The sequence below is a fragment of the Choloepus didactylus genome, chromosome 7, assembly GCF_015220235.1.
Source record: "Choloepus didactylus isolate mChoDid1 chromosome 7, mChoDid1.pri, whole genome shotgun sequence".
Classification (NCBI taxonomy): domain Eukaryota; kingdom Metazoa; phylum Chordata; class Mammalia; order Pilosa; family Megalonychidae; genus Choloepus; species Choloepus didactylus.
In genome coordinates this window covers 151557040-151575401 of record NC_051313.1, presented here as the reverse complement: position 1 = coordinate 151575401, position 18362 = coordinate 151557040, and the positions used below count along the sequence as shown (strand labels likewise).

The window sequence follows — 18362 nt, the reverse complement described above, 5'->3', positions numbered from 1 at the left end:
TAGACGTTATACAGCTTTTAGCGAAACAAAATGGGCATTTTCCTAGTCATACACGTTTCTTAATAAAATAGAGATTTTATTAAGGGAAAAAAATGAAGGGATAAAAAAATATTTCCTTGAGAAAATAGGATTCGAAAAGAGACTAATAAATGACTGTCCGCTATGAGAAAAGATAATGTAATACTTTTTAGGGGGCTGAATTAACACGTAATTACCTCATTCCTTCCAGATCTTGAATCCTGTTGGCTAGAATTTTCTTCCAGAAAACACTTCACTTTCTCTACCTTTCCCATACGCTGAAAAAAGGCCATTTCCTCCATGCAATTGCTGCTGCGCCGCGCGTTTATTTCTTCCAGCCGATTCACCTTCAGCATCTTGCTGGCGAGTCTGATTGAGTCACTGTCTGGAGCGTGGTTTTCATCTCTCTCTGTCTCTGATTTGTAAATCATGACGCAGTCACGACTTTTGGGTGCCCCCCTCTCTTGGCTGTAAAGAAAGGGAAAAAAGAAAGGACTTATTCCTTATTTGTATATTTGCTTTTCCGGAAAATGACCAATGAGAATCTTGAAGTCTCTTCTGCTTCAAGTGGTGAGAGTATGAAACATTAGGAAGAGCAATGCTAATATAAGTATCCAGTTCCAAACCCTGGAACTTTTCAAGGAAAAAGGTGTTTGTTTTTCAATTTTTTTCCTACAAAAGCGAACTGTAAAAAGCAATCTTACATTTCATTCAGCAGCTAAATATTTCCCTCGTTTCATAAAATAAGATTTATATCAAGTGGCCAGTTATAACATAGAATATAAAGTTTCTTTGTGTTCAAGATGTAGGATTACAGGTTTCTCTGCTCAGAGAGGCACTGGCTTCTCTAAGGAATGCCTTACTGACTAACAGAGACCACATCCCCCATGGGAGGTGCTTGCTGGGGAAGGGGTCTTTCCTGTTTCCCCTGGAATTTTGCCTCCTTCTTGGGAGCTGTCCCCTCCAAATGGTTCCATTTCCAGAGCTCTGCTTTGCCTATACCTTAAAATGTATGGCATTTATTTTAGAAAAGAAATGTGTTTCCTGACAGCCTTCTCACCTAAGATGAAGGTGCCCAGACCTCTTTCTCTGCGTTTTCATCAAAGGCTATGTGTTAGTAGTTCAGAGTTCTTATGCTTTCTCTGAAATGCTTTCCTCACAAATTAAAGAATGCACATAATATGCAATACTGCTCCGTTACTGGAGACATATGGAGGTTTCCACACACCATTTGATCACATAAGGAGACAGGGAACGGGGGGGGGGGGAGCATGAGGAGAGAAAAATAGGGGGAGAGAGGGAGAAAGAGAGAGAGAGAGATCGCATATATTTTCCCAAGACCGAGTTCCGAGGCCCCCTACTGGAACTTTTCTGGAATTCACTGCTTCAGCTTTTTCACCACTTAAAAATCGTCTGTAATTATCTCCACAAAACTTTTTCTCGACTCTTATAGTAAACGAATGCTCTTGAGTCCAACACACTTAAAATTCAATGCACTACAAAATTCTGCTTAGCCACACAAAGAGCTTACATCCAAACAAACCAAAATCTCTATGGATTATCATTCTTTCAAATTACCCTGAAAAGGGATCATTATTAAAATAAATCATTATTTCTAAGGCAAACTATGAGTGAGACATAATATCTAACGGCAGGTGGTACTCAAATTGCATCAGAATAGTCACATAAAAATTAACAAGTTAAAATAAAAGTTTAGGTCTAAGATCTGATAATTCTGCAAACAAATATTAAATGTTATTAAGCTCTGCCTGAAGTTTAGCACAACTTGTTATTTAAAACAACACACAGAGAGAGAGAAGGAGGCTTGAGAGGTTATAACAATAAAAAAAAAAACAGTAATTACCATTTATAGGAGAACATCATAGAGTTTGTGCAGCGTATATATGTTCCACAGGTAAAGGGAAATTTTGCAAATTCAAATTGACTATGGAATTCTCTGGTAAAAGTCTTTGCTGTCAGTCAAGTATGAGTCTTCTGAAAATACAAGTCCCGTTATGAAAGGAAGTTTCCTCTCTCTCTCAAATGCCACTTTGAGCCCCTGTTTAGGCTAATATGGTCCTTGATCTCATGTTCCTCAGCTGTTCTTTCTTAGTCAGATGGGGAAGAATATTAATTTTAGACACCAGGCTTTTCAAGGCCAATGGCTCCATTTCAGAGGTCAGGTAGGGAGAGGAATGACTGGGGAACCCTGGATGAAATATCACCTCCACCTTTCCCTCTCCTCGGTGGGGCAGTCATCTCAGAATTACAAAGCTGGATTTGTATTTGGCAACCATATGCCCAGCCCTCCTCTTGCAATTTAATGATTAAGTGGGTGCCTGTTCCCATCCGGGAGAAGCAGAGGAGTGGGAATCCAGTCAGCCACCCTTGCTTGCCCAGCTTATGCTTTGAACACATCTGACTGGAATAATTGAGATTTTCCAAAAGCACTTAAGCACATGTGTTTGAATTTTCTCAAGCCTCGAAGGCTTGAGAATTTTCTCAATCCTGGAAGGCATCTGAAATATCTTTGTTTAAAGGTTGGAAGGTCCAGGCATCCGAATAGGTCCAAAGAAAAGGGGTGGATTTTCATAAGCTCTCCATACAAACAACACTGTGAATTTCTGGTTTTCTGCCACAGCCCAAGGAAAGAGTCTGTGTGGAAACAATCTACCTGCCTGACTCTAATAGTAGGGTATTCCTATATTTAATTAAAAAGCATGAAATCCCTGATTGCCTGGAAACTGGTAGCTAGTGTTATAGACAATCCCACAATTCTCAAGGCCCTATCCTGTTTTCAATTCTTCCCCACCCCAACCCCAGCTTTTAGTGCTCTCTTGCTTTGTTAAAGAATGTACTTATTTTTATTTCAAATCAATCCATTCAATATAAATAGTCTTTTTTTCCTTCATTTCACTAGCACCTAAAGAACTATAGCACAACCTGAGAAAACAAAATTTTTCTTATTTTTCTAGGATTAAAGAACTTTGTTCTTCAAGAGGAGTAACTGAACAAATTGTTAAAATATATTCCCTGACAAAATTATTATGAAAAGATTGAACTGATTTGAGGTTGCCAATTTTTCTCAGTGCAATTACATAGTGAAAAATTCCTGATATGGTGACAAATATCCCTTCCAAATAAAAACAATTTGTATGGTTCTTTGCAGACTCAACCACACCCTCCACCCACACCATCAAAACACCAAAATCAGACTTTTCATCCCCTCTGCTCCAAGAAACCAACCAGAGACTAGCAGAAGCTTCTCCTGTGCTTCTTTTTTTAAATAAAATAATTTTTATTTTAGAATAGTTTTTAGATTTACAGAAAAGGTGCAAAAATAGTAGAGAGAGTTCTCATATATCCCACACACAGTTTTCCTTATTTTTAACATCTTACATCAGTAAACGGCACATTTGTCACAAGTAATTAATTAATTTGATCCATTATTATTCACTAAACACCATACTTTGTTAGGATTTCAGTAATTGTTACTTCAAGTTTTTTTTCCTGTTCCAGAATCCCATCCAGGAATCCACGTTACAGTTAGAGCCAGTAAGATTTGCTGGTGGATTGGATATAGGTGTGAAAGAAAAATGGTAGACAAGGATGACTTCACTTATTTTCCTGGGCACTTGAAGGACAGAGTTGACATTAACTGAAAGGAGAGGGCCACGGGAGAAACAAATTTTGGGGAGGAAGGTCAGGAGCTCAGTTTTTGACAAGCCCATCAGAGCCCATCAGACATTCAAGGTAGTAGATGGAGAAATCTATAGTTCAGGAGAGACACCCAGGTTGGACATCTATATTTAGAAGTCATCTACATATAGATACTTCCACAAAAAATATGGACTCAATAACTGTTTGTCGATTTGTTTATTACAAAGATCTAGAGAGAATGATCTTTGTCTTAAAAAGAAAAGCCAACTAAAATAATCCGTGCTACTTGTCTTCTAAAATTAGGTAACTATAGTCCAGTTCTGCTATGTCACACAGTTTCTGATGATATAGAAGACAAGCAGCCAGGTACATTACTTAACCACAAAAAATAGGTAATGCGTTCATATTTGTTTGGTTGTATTAGCCTAGCCTCCCTAAGCCCACCCCTTAAAGATGATCTTATGCCCAGAAAAATTCACAGTGAGGGTAGAATTAGGACCAGTAATACATTTCCAGGATTTCCATGATATTTTGGAGTTATATGTCTTAAAAAAAAAAAAATACCAACCCCAGGAAAACACCATTCCACTGAGCCATGGAAACTGTGATTCATTTCAAGGGATATTACCATTAGCTGAGTAGGAGACTGTGCTGTCAAAGAAACTACACAAAAATATGCATTACCAAATCTCCATCTATTGGTTCCAATGAAAGCCAGGTTGGATAATGCTAACAGATTCTATGTGTACACAGCATTCTGAATGTTTCCAGTACAACAAGGCGTCTTGAATGTCTACATAGAAAAGTCATGCAACCCTCATAAATAATAAAATGAAAAAAAAAAAGCTACTGTGTCTCTGATATCCACTTTATGACTGAATTTTCTTCCCTTCAAAAAGCACTACTGGGTATGATTCATAAAAGCAAGAATTGATAAATTGGACTTTATCAAAATTCAAAACTTCTGTTCTTCAAAAACACCATTAAGAAAAAGGAAAGACAAGCTACAGACTAAGAGAAAATATTTTCAAATCACATATTTGATAAAAGACTTGTATCCAGAATATACAACAAACTTTTACAACTCAATAATACAATGGCAAACAACTCAGTTTTTTAAATTGGCAGAAGATTTGAAAACATATCACCAAAGAATATATACAAATGACTAATAAGCACATAAAAAATGCTGAAAATCATTTATTAGGAAAATGCCAGTTAAAAACACAATGAAATAGCATTTCACACCCCTAGAAGAGCTATAATCAAAAAGACAGACAATAGTGTTCACAAGGATATGGAGAAACTGGAACCTTCGTCATACATTGTCAGTGGGAATGTAAAATGAAGCAGGTGACTTGGAAAACAACTTGGCAGTGTCTTAAAATGGTAGCTATGAATTTACCATATGACCTGGCAATTCTTCTCCTGGGTATCTACCCAAATGATAATATATGTACGCACAAAGTCTTGCACATTTCATAGCAGCATTATTCACAGTACCAAAAATTGGAAACAACCCAAATGTCCATTAATTAGTTTGGTGCATGGAAAACCATAATGTGATATTTCCCCATAAATGGTATTATAATCGGCAATAGAAAGGAATGAAATACCGACATCTGCCACAACTTGATAAACAGAAGTGTTATACTAAGTGAAAAAAATAAAAATAAAAACAGAAACAATGGCCATGTACTGTAAAATTCCATGTATATGAAATGCCCAGAAAAGACAAAGCTATACAGACAGAAAGTAGCTCAGTGGTTGCCTGGAGCCAGGAGTGGGGAGTAATGGCCAACAAAATTATACTGGGGTGATGGGAATGTTCAAAAACTGGATTGGTGATGGTTGTACAACACAATAAATTTACTAAAGGTCACTGAATTGTACGTTTAAAATGGGTGAATTTTATTATATGTGAACTATACTTCAATAAAGCATTAAGAAAAAAGAAAACCCAATAATATGATTAGTAAAAGTAAGCTTGTTAAAAGAAGTGAGAAAAATAAAAGCACTACTAAATAGTTTGTGGCCAGCTGTTCAGGTGACAAAGCAGGGATCCAACAAGTCATAAATTATTCTCCACACCTGCCAGGTTCCCTATGGCCAGAGAGAAGTGGAACAAACTGTTAGTGGGAAACAAAGTCCTCACATTTACCTTCTCCTGGTGACAATACAAGGACACATACGATTTTGTAATTAATAGGAAAATGAATAGAAATTCATAATTAACTTCCCTCTCTTGTTTTCTGCTTTGAGACAGGATATTTTGAGCCAGGAGAATAATAACGTTACAAAATGTCCAGACTAGTTTATGACCCAGTGTAATAGTAGTTTCTCAAAATTTCCAAGTGGCAGTGAATCAGTAGCTAAATGTAGTGAAATAAAAACTAAAAACAAAATAAAAGGTCTTTAAAAATAAAGTAAAAACATCAATGGGATCATTTAAAAATTAATCTTTTTCAAACTTGCATGGTCAGTTTATTCAAACACCATCTGGAACTTTGAATGGGAAGTGAGATCTGGTAGGTTTGTACAGGTTAGTGTGAAATAGTGATACATCCCAAAGCAATCTGGGCAGAGAATGAAAATATATTTGCAGCCTCTCCCTCCCCGAGGAACTGGAGAAAAATGCAGAAATGTTAGACTTCCCCACCTGGGTTATTACTGATATTCTCATAAAATTTGAGGACTAACAATTTCGTAGGCTGAGCCCTCTACTTGGGGCTTTCCCTTGTGAAGCTTGTTGCTGCAAAGGAGATACTAAACCTACTTAGAATTGTACCTAAGAGTCTCCCCCAGAGAACCTCTTGGTTGCTCAGATGTGGCTTACTCTCTCTCTCTCTCTCTCTCTCTCTCTCTCTCTCTCTCTCTCTCTAAGCCCACACGGCAGGTGAACTTACTGCCCTCCCTCTACGTGGGACATGACTCCTGGGGATGAACCTGGACCTTGCATCATGGGATTGAGAAAATCCTCTTGACCAAAAGGTGGAAGCTAAATGAAACAAAATAAAGTTTCAGTGGCTGAGAGATTTCAAATGGAGTTGAGAGGTCACTCTGGAGGGCATTCTTATGTGCTATGTAGATATCCCTCTTTAGTTTTAAATGTATTGGAATAGCTAGAAGGAAATACCTGAAACTGACAAACTGGAACCCAGTAGCTTTGATTCTTGAAGGCGATTGTATAACTATGTAGCTTACATGGTGTGACCATGTGATTGTGAAAACTGGTGGCTCACATTCCCTTTATCCAGTGTATGGACAGATGAGTAGAAAAATGAGGACAAAAACTTAATGAAAAATAGGGCAAGATGGGGGGAATGGAATGTTTTGGGTGTTCTTTTTTACTTTTATTTTTATTTCTTTTGGAATAAGGAAAATGTTCAAAAATTGATTCTGGTGATGAATGCACAGCTATATGACAGTACTGTGAATGATTGTACACTATAGATGATTGCAGGGTATGTGAATATACCTCAATAAAACCATGTTAAAAAAATTAATCTCTTTCAGAAATAGTGAATAATGTTTTAGTTCATTATTCCTACAATGGTGGCACAAATGGTTCAACTAATTACATCCTTTATACTTTCATATGAAATGTAAATACATGTCACTGAGATAACATACTGTTTAGTAAACAGCATGTGCAACCTTTCAAAGGCAACAAAGTATATTATGCAAATACTATTAACAAGTAAATTTCCAAAGTTCGTATATTTACAATGAGCACCCACACACCCTTCACCAAGTTTCATCAGATGTTAATGCTTCCCACACTTTGCTGGCCCTCTCTTTTTTCAGAAATTAAGTTCCATATGTCATGAAACTTTTTATTCTTAAACCATTAGCACATGTATTCTGAGAACAAACACAGTTTCTCACTTAACAGGATCCAATCAAGAATTACAAATTGCATTAAGTTGTCAAGTCTCTTTAGTCTCCTTTTAAACATTCGGGGAACAGTCACCCAGTCTTCTTTTTTTTTCATCCTTCATGACACTGACATTTTTGAAGAGTACAATGGTTTCATAAAATGTCTCTCAATCTGAATTGCCTGTTTGTTCCTTCATGTTTGGAATCAGGTTAAACATATGGGCATGAAAACTATATCAGTAGTAGTTGTGTCCTTCTCAAAACTTTATAGCAGCCGACACCCAATGTCAGTTTATAGCATTATTAGCGATGGTAAGTTTAATATTCTGATTAAAGTGGTGTCTGCCAGATTTCTCCATAGGAAAGTTACCCTTTTCCTCTTAGTAATTAATAAAAAATTACTTCACTTGGTTGGTGAATGGTGATTTTTCTAATCCTATCATTTCATCTCCATTTATTTGTATTTCTCTATAAAGAAGATCTCTCCATCCCCATGCTGACCTCTCTCCCTTTTAGTATCAGTATGAATTCATGGATCCTTTTTTAAAATGAATATACATTCCCTACATAATTCATTTTGATGCTCACATTTTCCCATATTTAACCAATGGGAATACATTCATACCACTCCTGTGTACTCTCAACATGTAAGTAACTATTATTTTTTTCAGTACTTCCTTACTTTCTGGCATAACAGGATATTCAAAGCCCACATTACACTTTTCTTACCCTAATTCTGGAATCAGTCATTTCTCCTTTTAGAGAAGAATGGTTTAGAAACTTAGAAATCAAGACCTGGGCTTTGATGTTCCTTGTTGCTGAAGGATCATTACTTCTCCAACTTTCAGTGGACAGGGATTGGAAAATAATTTTCAAAAAGCCACAGAAGTCTCGCCGTCCATCTCCCATTCTGTATTTGCATCTCCCTCCCATTAATTCTTCAATCTTAAAAATGAAAGAACAAAATAAAATCCGGGATGCTTGCTACATGGCAAAATTCATGCTACTGTTCTGAAGTATCCGTTCTAAAGAATTGGGAAAGTCTAAGAGTGTCTATGGCCAATTTTTAAAAATGCCCTTCTATAGGATGAATCAGAAATGGAGAGAGAGTGTATTTATATTTACATTCTCGGGAATGTTTTTTACCTTCAAAATTGGAAGTGAATTTCAGGAGCTAGGAGAAGCTGATGATAGTAATGAGGCATGAAATTACAGACGCGCAAAGTCCAAGCCACGTTCTTCTGACCCAGTGCTGGCTGCTCTTACGGGAGGGAAAGGTTCCAGGGAGAACTTGTCCACAGGGAAAAATAATGCAGTTGGGAACACATTAATGGCTAACAGGGAGATGGATGTGTGACTTCCTGTTAAAGGTAAAAATTGTACTTTTAAGTAGAAAATAAACATAATGGTTTATAATAGGTTGTTGGGTTTTCTTCTATTCATTCAAAAGTTTTTAAAATTTTTTTAGTACAAAAGGACCACAACAACTTGTAAGTGGTGAAAGGCATTATAATTCTCAGCTCATATGGAAAACATTTCAGTGTAAATGAAGCCCGGGCAAGGGTAGGGGTGTAAACTGCTCTGTGGCTTGTCTTTTTCATTGTCCTAAAGATGTCTTTTGAAGAGCAAAAGTTTTAAAATTTTGATAAAGTCCAATTTATCTTTTTTTTTTATATCACTAGTGCTTTTTGTGCCCTCTCTAAGAAATCTTTATCTATTCCAAAGTCATGAAGATATTCTTCTGTGGTGACTTGTAGAACGTTACAGTTTTAACTTTTCATTGAGGCCTATGATTCATCTTGAATTAATTTTTGCATGTGTTATAAGGTGGAAGTCAAGTTTCATTTATTCTCTTTTGGAGAGTTGGTTTTTGACAACATTGTTGATCTTCATGTTAATTTTTAATGCCTTTTTGAACAATGTCTCTGAGAGTCTCCTTTATAAACTGCTCCCATTCTATCCACCAAGCTGTCAATCAGCAGCACCCAATGTGTTCCCTACGTGTTTCTGCGAATTCCTCAAACAGTTGCTTAAATGTGCTACAAACCGTTCCATTGGTGGCAGCCGCCATCTTGTGTCTGCAGGTTCTATTGGCTCCTTGTAATGAAGTTTGCTGCTCCAGACCCTTCTTGGAGAAGCTTGACCACAGGCAGTGCTGATGGTGCCTGTCCATGAGTGCTGTAGCAGGTGCCCCTCCACTGCCCATCCTCAGATGCCAGAGCAGGGTTAGGGTATACGGCCCCCTCTCTAACTTGGTACCACATGTTGTTCATCATCTGGCCTCAGCCCTCTAACCACAGCCTTTCAAGTCAAGTTTAATGGAGAATGGAGGAAACAGGTGCCGTGGCATGCCCTTCATGCTCGCTTCTTTCCTCAATTAAAAATCCATCTCTCCCCAAAGCAACCGAGCCTTTATTCCCAGTGGCAACTCTCCATGCTTGCTGGATAACCTATTGTTTTGTGTTCCTAGGGCTGCATAACAAAGTACCACAAACTGGGTGGCTTGAAACAACAGAAATTTATTGTCTCACAGTTCTGGAGGCTGGAGATCCAAATCAAGGAGCCGATGGGGCTGTGCTTCCTCTGAGGTCTCTAGGGATCTGGCAGTGGCTGGCAATCCATGGTGCACCTTAGCTTGCAGCATAACTCAATCTCTGCCTCTGCCACGTGGTCATCTTCTCTCTCTCTCTATCTGTGTCCAATTTCCTCTTCATATAAGGATACCAGTCATATTGAATTAGAGCCCACCCTAATCTACTTTGGCCTCATCTTAACTGTTAAGATCTTCAAAGATCCTATTTCCAAAAAAGGTCACACTCTCAGAACCTGGGGTTAGTAATTGAACATGTCTTTTTTACAGGACACAATTCAATCCATCACAACCATTTTATTCTCATTTACCAAGAAAAAAGAGTGCTTTTGCTTGTCTCCTTTCGTTTTCAGATGGGTTATCTAAATATCTCTGTGTCGATAAAAAAGTCTTCACCCAATTTTTTCATAACTAAAAGCCCCAATCAGCTGGGTTTTCAAGAAGAATCAGAATGCTCCAAACAGGAACCTTAGAAGAAACTAGTTAAGCCTGCACCGTAAGGCTTCCTGATTGTTTTCACACACTGATTCCCTTTGACCACATCCATTGAACCACATCCCTGGCGCCCACTCCATTCCAGGTGAGGGGACTGGCACTGGGATGCAACTCTAATCTCTAACAGAGTTTGGAGGGAGGGATGGTGTTCTAGTTTGCTAATGCTGCCAGAATGCAAAACACTAGAGATGGATTGGCTTTTATAAAAGGGGGTTTATTTGGTTACACAGTTACAGTCTTAAGGCCATAAAGTGTCCAAGGTAATGCATCAACAGTCAGGTACCTTCACTGGAGGATGGCCAATGGCGTCCAGAAAACCTCTGTTAGCTGGGAAGGCACATGGCTGGCGTCTGCTCCAAAGTTCTGGTTTCAAAATGGCTTTCTCCCAGGACATTCCTGTCTAGGCCACAGTTCCTCAAAAATGTCACTCTTAGTTGCTCTTGGGGTGTTTGTCCTCTCTTAGCTTCTCCAGAGCAAGAGTCTGCTTCCAATGGCCATCTTCAAACTGTCTCTCATCTGCAGCTCCTGTGCTTTCTTCAAATTGTCCCTTTTGGCTGTAGCTCTTCTTCAAAATGTCCCTCACAGCTGCACTGAGTTCCTTCTGCTTGTCAGCTCATTTATATGGCTTCACTGATCAAGGCCCACCCTGAATGGGTGAGGCCACGCTTCCATGGAAATATCTCATCAGAGTTATCACCTACAGTTCAGTGGGGCACATTCCATGGAAACACTCAAAAAATTACAATCTAATTAACAGATAGGTCTGCCCACACAAGATTACATCAAAGATAATGGCATTTGGGGGACATAATACATTCAAACTGGCACAGATGGGAACAGACAAGTCAACTGGAAATTATAATACTTCAAAGTAACTGTTATAAGGGTAGAGAAGCTGTCATATAAGCTTCTGGCAAAAGACACCACATCCTTTAGGGATGACTAACAAGGTCACATCTAAGCTGAAGAGTAAATAGTTGCCCAGAACCAGTGAGGACTTGAAAGTTACTGTGAAGTGAGAAAGTAAAATGTGCAATGGTGAGAGTTGGGGAAACATATGAAGAATATCTTTAGTGTCTGGTTTGTTTTACCCTGAAACCTAAAAAGGGTTGCTGTTTTAAGACAAAAAACAAATAAATAAAACACACACACACACACACACACACACACACACACACACAACATTAGGTTAAGGAGGTATCCTTTCTTACTTTACCAGAAAGTTTTTTTAATCAGGGATTGAAATAGAATTGTATTAAATGACACTTCACATTTCACTTTATAAGATAAAGTGACCTGCTTTCTCCAGTAATTTATCAATATCAAATACCTGCCAACGCAATTCACAAAGAAAACAAAATAGATTGGAAAAAAAAGGAGACAAGATTATCAGTTGAAAATCTCTTAGAACCTCATAAAAGAGCTCACAGAAAAGACCAAATATGAAGTAAATTTATAAAAATCAATGCATTTATTATACACCAATAAACACCAGTAAGAAAATAGAATAATAAAACAATCCTCCTTACAATAACAAGAATATGTATAAAATTTCTCAGAGTAAACTTAATAAGAAATGTGGCACAGGTTCCATAGGATACAGGGGGAAATCAGGAAAAAAAAAATGTGTTAGGGAAAAGGAACCACAGCGTAGCCAGGAGAACAGATGACCTTAGAGGCTAACTTTTAGGATGGTGACTAAGGAAGGCAAGGATGTACATCATGATGGGATTAACTGGACTCTAATGTCCAGCTTAGCTCAGGGAGGAATTTGCTTTAGTGAGGATGCAAGATGATGCCCAGAGGGTTGATAATACCAGGAGACAACAACCTGAGCTTCGACGCTGAGTTTCTCATTGTGGTCACTGAACAGAGGGTCTACTTGAGTCACTTAACAGTCTACTTGAGTCAACCAAATACATTGTCCCCATTTTGATACTGGGGAAGGATAGAGCAGATGGTTTACACAGTGCAAAGTAAACCACCAAGGTCTGCTGAAAACAACTAAGCAGTGAGGTATCAAAGGAAATTTATTGCTTTACACTGATCTCATTTCCTGTGACCTTATAATAGAGTTTAAGTTCATTAGTATTTATGCAGATTCAAAAAGAAGGCTTGGAGAGGGGGTGGGGCAAGATGGCCGAGTGGTGAGGTGAAGAATTTTGTCTCTCCCCTAGAGCAGCTGGCAATTACCCAAGAACTATATGAAACAGTGTTTTCAGGGTCTCCAGTAACCAGTCACACATCGGACGCAAGTTTGGAATTGGAGGAAAAGCTGAGATTGCAGCAAACATTGTAAATTCCCCGGACCAGGGGTCTGGCGCCCCTCCCACCCAGACCTCACAGACTGTCTTGCTGCCAGCTCCCTGAAAGGGGGGGAAAAAAAAACCAAAATACAGCAATCTGCTGAGGGCAAGAAGGGAGGCTCAACCCAGCCTCAACTGCAGAATTAATTAACAAATTAATCAACTAATTTTGGGAGCTGGGGTGCTAAAGAAGGGCTGGGCTCCAAGAAGGGGGGCACGTAAAAGCGGGCACGCAATCCCAGACTCCAAAAAAGCCATTTTTTCCCCCTACATTTTGTCCCTTCTGGCTTCTCACTGATCCCTTATCTTTTTGCATTTCAATAGCCCCTGGCAGGGGTGGAACTGAAGCGGTTGGAGAGTAATTATCAGACAGTAGCCCAAAGCATATCTTTAAATGCTCTATTCTGACACTGACAAAACTTCCAGGCTGGGGAAAGACTTTTAAAAGAGACTCTTTTTTTTTTTTTTTTTTCCTTTTTTCTTTTTCTTGATTTCTTTTCTACTTTTTTTTTTTTTTAATCTAAAACTAATATAGGTGGTTATTTTCTATCGGAAAGCCCAGGTTGAGGGACTAGGCTGGGCTTGGGGGAGACAGAGTACCCACAGTGTCTTTGAATTCCGTATTCACTACTGAAGGCCTCCACCCCTGTCTTTAATTGGCAACTCAGGCTGACCAAGGAATCTACCCGGAGAGGCCCCAAAGAAGAAGGGAATAGTGCCTCTGAGAGACAACTGGAGTTCTGAGGATTGGGAGAGTGGAGGGAGGCCCAGCTCAACTGGCAGTCCTCCTTCTGGGAACTCAGACCCCAGGGGCTGGAATTCAGATTCCAGCTTCAGTCAGCAACGCCCCCAACAGGATCAGAGTCAGCAGAGAACTAAAGGCTCCATACCTCCTTACACTGGTGGGGGAGCTACGGGTTAGCCAGTGCCACCTGCTGGACAGGAGAGGAAAAGCACCAATTCTAAAGGCCTCATAGGAGGGTCTCATTCTCAGGAAAACTCCATACCCTCCCAATGAGACCTGGGCCTCACCAGACTGGGAAAATCTGACTAGGGTCGACCATATCTGAGGAGACCCACTCACAAAAAGGTTACATAGAGGCAGAGCAAGAAACAGAAAAAACAAGAGGGGAAAAATTCTGATCAACTAAACAGAACCTAAGTTAGAGGTCTAGAATAAGTTGAACTGAATAACAGAGGCCAGAGAACAAAGCCAACCAATAAGAAAACCACTAGGCAAAAGATAGAAAACAAGCTCCAAAATAAACTAATCAAGAAAATCAAATGCCTAGACAACTTAAGATAACAAGCCACACCAGGAAACATGAAAACATGGACCAGCCAAAGAAACAAACTAATAGCTGAGCTGAGATACAGGAGTTGAGGCAACTAATGCTAAATAAATTCTATGAAATGAAGGGAGATAAAGCAAAAGAGCTGAAGGATATAAAGAAGACACTGGATGACCATAAAGAAGAATTCATAAACTTAAAAAAACAAATGGCAGAACTCATGGGAATGAAGGCCACAATGGGGGAGATGAAAAACACAATGGAGGGACACAACAGTAGATTTGAACAGGCAGAAGAAAGGATCAGTGAACTGGAAGACAGGTCATTCGAATTCATACACACAAAAGAAGAGATGGGGAAAAAAATGGAAAAATATGAGCAGGGTCTTAGGAAGCTGCGTGACAACATGAAACACACAAATATACGTGTTATGGGTATCCCAGAAGGAGAAGAGAGGGGAAAAGGGGCAGAAAGAGTAATAGAAGACATATTCACTGAAAATTTCCCAACTCTTATAAAAGACAGAAAATTAGAGAGTCAAGAAGTACAAAGTACCCCAAATAGAATAGATCCCAATAGACCTACTCCAAGACACTTACTGGTCAGATTGTCCAATGTCAAAGACAAAGAGAGGATTCTGAAAGCAGCAAGAGAAAAGTGATCCATCACATACAAGGGACGGTTGATAAGACTATTTACAGATTTCTTTGCAAAAACCATGGAGGCAAGAAGACAGTGGCATGATATATTTAAGATACTGAAAGAGAAAAACTGCCAACCAAGAATTCTATATCCAGCAAAAATTTCCTCCAAAAATGAGAGAGATATTAAAACATTTTCAGACAAACAGACACTGAGAGAGTATGTGAATAAGAGACTGGCACTACAAGAAATACTAAAGAGAGTGCTACAGGCTGATAGGAAAAGACAGGAGAGAGAGAGTTGGAGAAGAGTGCAGAAATGAAGATTATCAGGAAAGGTAAAAGGAGAGGAAAAAATAAGATATGACATATAAATTCCAAAAAACAAAATGGTAGTAGAAAGTACTGCCCTTACAGTAATAACACTAAATGTAAATGGATTAAACTCCCCAATAAAAAGACACAGACTGGCAGAATGGATTAAAAACAGGACCCATCTATATGCTGTCTACAAGAAACTCACTTTAGACACAAGGACAAAAATAGACTGAAAGTGAAAGGTTGGAAAAAGATATTTCATGCAAACTACAACCAGAAAAAAGTGGGAGTAGCTATATTAATATCAGACAAGTTAGACTTCAAAAGCGAAACAATTAAAAGAGACAAAGAAGGACACTATATATTAATAAAAGCGTCAATCCATCAAGAAAACATAACAATCATAAATATTTATGCACCAAGCAAGAATGCCCGAAAATTCATGAGGCAAACACTGTGATCACTGAAAGGAGAAATAGATACCTCTACAATCATAGTTGGAGACTTCAATACACCACTCTCATCAATGGATAGAACATCTAGACAGAGGATCACTAAAGAAACAGAGATGTTGAATTGTATGATAAATGAACTAGACTTGACAGACATTTATAGAACACTACATCCAACAACAGCAGGATACACTTTTTTCTCAAGTGCTCATGGAACATTCTCTAGGATAGACCACATGTTGGGTCACAAACAAGTCTCAACAAATTTAAAAATATTGATATTATACAAAACACTTTCTCAGACCACAGTGGAATGAAGTTGGAAATAAATAAAAGGCAGAAGGTCATAAAATTCACAAACATATGGAGGCTAAACAACACCCTCTTAGAAAACCAGTGGGTAAAAGAAGAAATGACAAGAGAAATTAGTAAATACCTCGAGGCAAATGACAATGAAAACACAACTTATCAAAACTTGTGGGATGCAGCAAAGGCAGTGCTGAGAGGGAAATTTATTGCCTTAAATGCCTATATTAAAAGAGAAGAGAGAGCAAAAATTGAAGAGTTAACTGCTTACCTGGAGGAATTAGAGAAAGAACAGCAAACTAACCCCAAAGCAAGCAGAAGGGAGAAAATAACAAAGATTAGAGCAGAAATAAATGCGATTGAGAACAGGAAAACAATAGAGAGAATCAACAAAACCAGAAGTTGGTTCTTTGAGAAAATCAATAAAATCGATGGACCACTGGCTAGGCTAACAAAAAAAAAAAAACAAAAAAAGAGAGAGCAGATGCAAATAAATGCAATCAGAAACGGGAAAGGAAATATAACTATGAAATTAAGGAGATAATGAGAAGATACTATGAGCAACTATATGCTAATAAACTAGACAACTTAGATGAAATGGACAACTTCCTAGAAAAGCATAAACAACCAACATTAACTCAAGAAGAAATAGATGACCTCAACAAACCAATCACAAGTAAAGAGATTGAGTCAGTCATCAAAAAGCTTCCAAAAAGGAAAAGCCCAGGACCAGATGGTTTCACATGTGAATTCTACCAGGCATTCAAGAACGAATTAGTACCAATCCTGCTCAAACTCTTCAAAAAAAATTGAAGAAGAGGGAAAGCTACCCAACTCTTTCTATGAAGCCAACATCACCCTAATACCAAAACCAGACAAAGATACTACAAAAAGAAAAAATTATAGACCAATTTCTTTAATGAATCTAGATGCAAAAATCCTCAACAAAATACTTGCAAATCGAATCCAGCAGCACGTTAAAAGAATTATACAACACGACCAGGTGGTATTTATTCCAGGTATGCAAGGCTGGTTCAACACAAGAAAATCAATTAATATAATACACTACATCAATAAATCAAAGCAGAAGAACCACATGATCATCTCGATTGATGCAGAAAAGGCATTTGACAAAATTCAACATCCTTTCCTGATGAAAACACTTCAAAGGATAGGAATAAAAGGGAACTTTTTCAATATGATAAAGGCAATATACGAAAAACCCACAGCTAACATCACACTCAATGGGGAGAGACTGAAAGCTTTTCCTCTAAGATCAAGAACAAGACAGGGATGCCCACTGTCACATTGTTATTCAACATTGTGCTGGAAGTTCTAGCTAGAGCAATTAGGCAAGAAAAAGAAATAAAAGACATCCAAATTGGAGAGGAAGAAGTAAAACTTTCACTATTTACAGATGACATGATTCTATATGTAGGAAATCCAGAAAAATCTACAGCAAAGCTACTAGAACTAGTCAATGAATACAGCAAAGTAGCAGGCTACAAGATCAACATGCAGAAATCTGTAGTGTTCCTATACACATGAAATGTGCAACAAGAGGAGGAAATCAAGAAAAAAATCCCATTTACAATAGCAACCAAAAGAATCAAGTATTTAGGAATAAACTTAACCAAGGACACAAAAGACCTTTATGCGGGACACTGATTACGTGCTTCACCTTGGCGGGCCTGGGCTGGGGGACCGGATCCACCCCTGGGGAGGGTAGTGGGTACGGGTGACAGCGCCCTCCACAGCCCCCCGGGCCTGGGAAAGTGAGGCCGGAGGCAGGCCCCATTTCCTCACCCAAAATACCAATGTTAGGGGAGGCTTGCCGGAGGGAACCGCCTTTTCCCCACCCCCTTATCTTGCCCGGACACTCCCCATTGCCAGCGCAACTCCCATCACCACCGGTGCGCATACATTGTTGCCAGACACCGTTACGGGAGCAACTCTCGCCCCTTTTCAATCAACCTCCGCGCCCTCTCAGAACCAATCCAAGCCTTTAACCTCTACAGCTACCCCGCCCTCTAAACCGCCCGATATAAGCTTGCACTCTCCCCTAATAAACTCTCTTGGTTTCTTCACCCTAAAAGAACCGTGTCCCGCCTGTTCCTTTCTCGCCACCCTCCATACTTTGCACGCCCCCGCCGGGGACCTGGCCAAGTCCCCCGCCTCGCCCTCGCCTCCGGGAAAGAGCCCCCGCCGCCGGTGCCCTCCAAGCAGTCCTGGGAGCCTAGGATTTGGCAACCGGCCGCCACCCCCCCCCGACGAATCAACTGCGACCGCAACTGGCGCCCAACGTGGGGCACCTGGAATTAAAAGTCCTCTCTACGCAGCGGTCCAGTAAAACCACCCGCTCGCCCGGACACCTCTCCAGCTCCCCTTCTCCTCGCCTGCAAAGT

The 18362-nt window shown here is 39.3% G+C and overlaps 1 protein-coding gene across 1 annotated transcript in view; it reads right to left on the bottom strand.

Moving 5' to 3' along the window:
• MYLK4 (myosin light chain kinase family member 4) overlaps positions 1 to 389 on the bottom strand; it is a 96021-nt gene extending 95632 nt beyond the window's left edge. The window contains exon 1 of the mRNA XM_037844215.1: positions 216 to 389. Within this exon, the coding sequence (XP_037700143.1) occupies positions 216 to 374 (159 nt within the window). The 5' untranslated portion in view covers positions 375 to 389. The remainder of the gene's footprint in view (positions 1 to 215) is intronic.
• Positions 390 to 18362: the final 17973 nt, after the last annotated feature.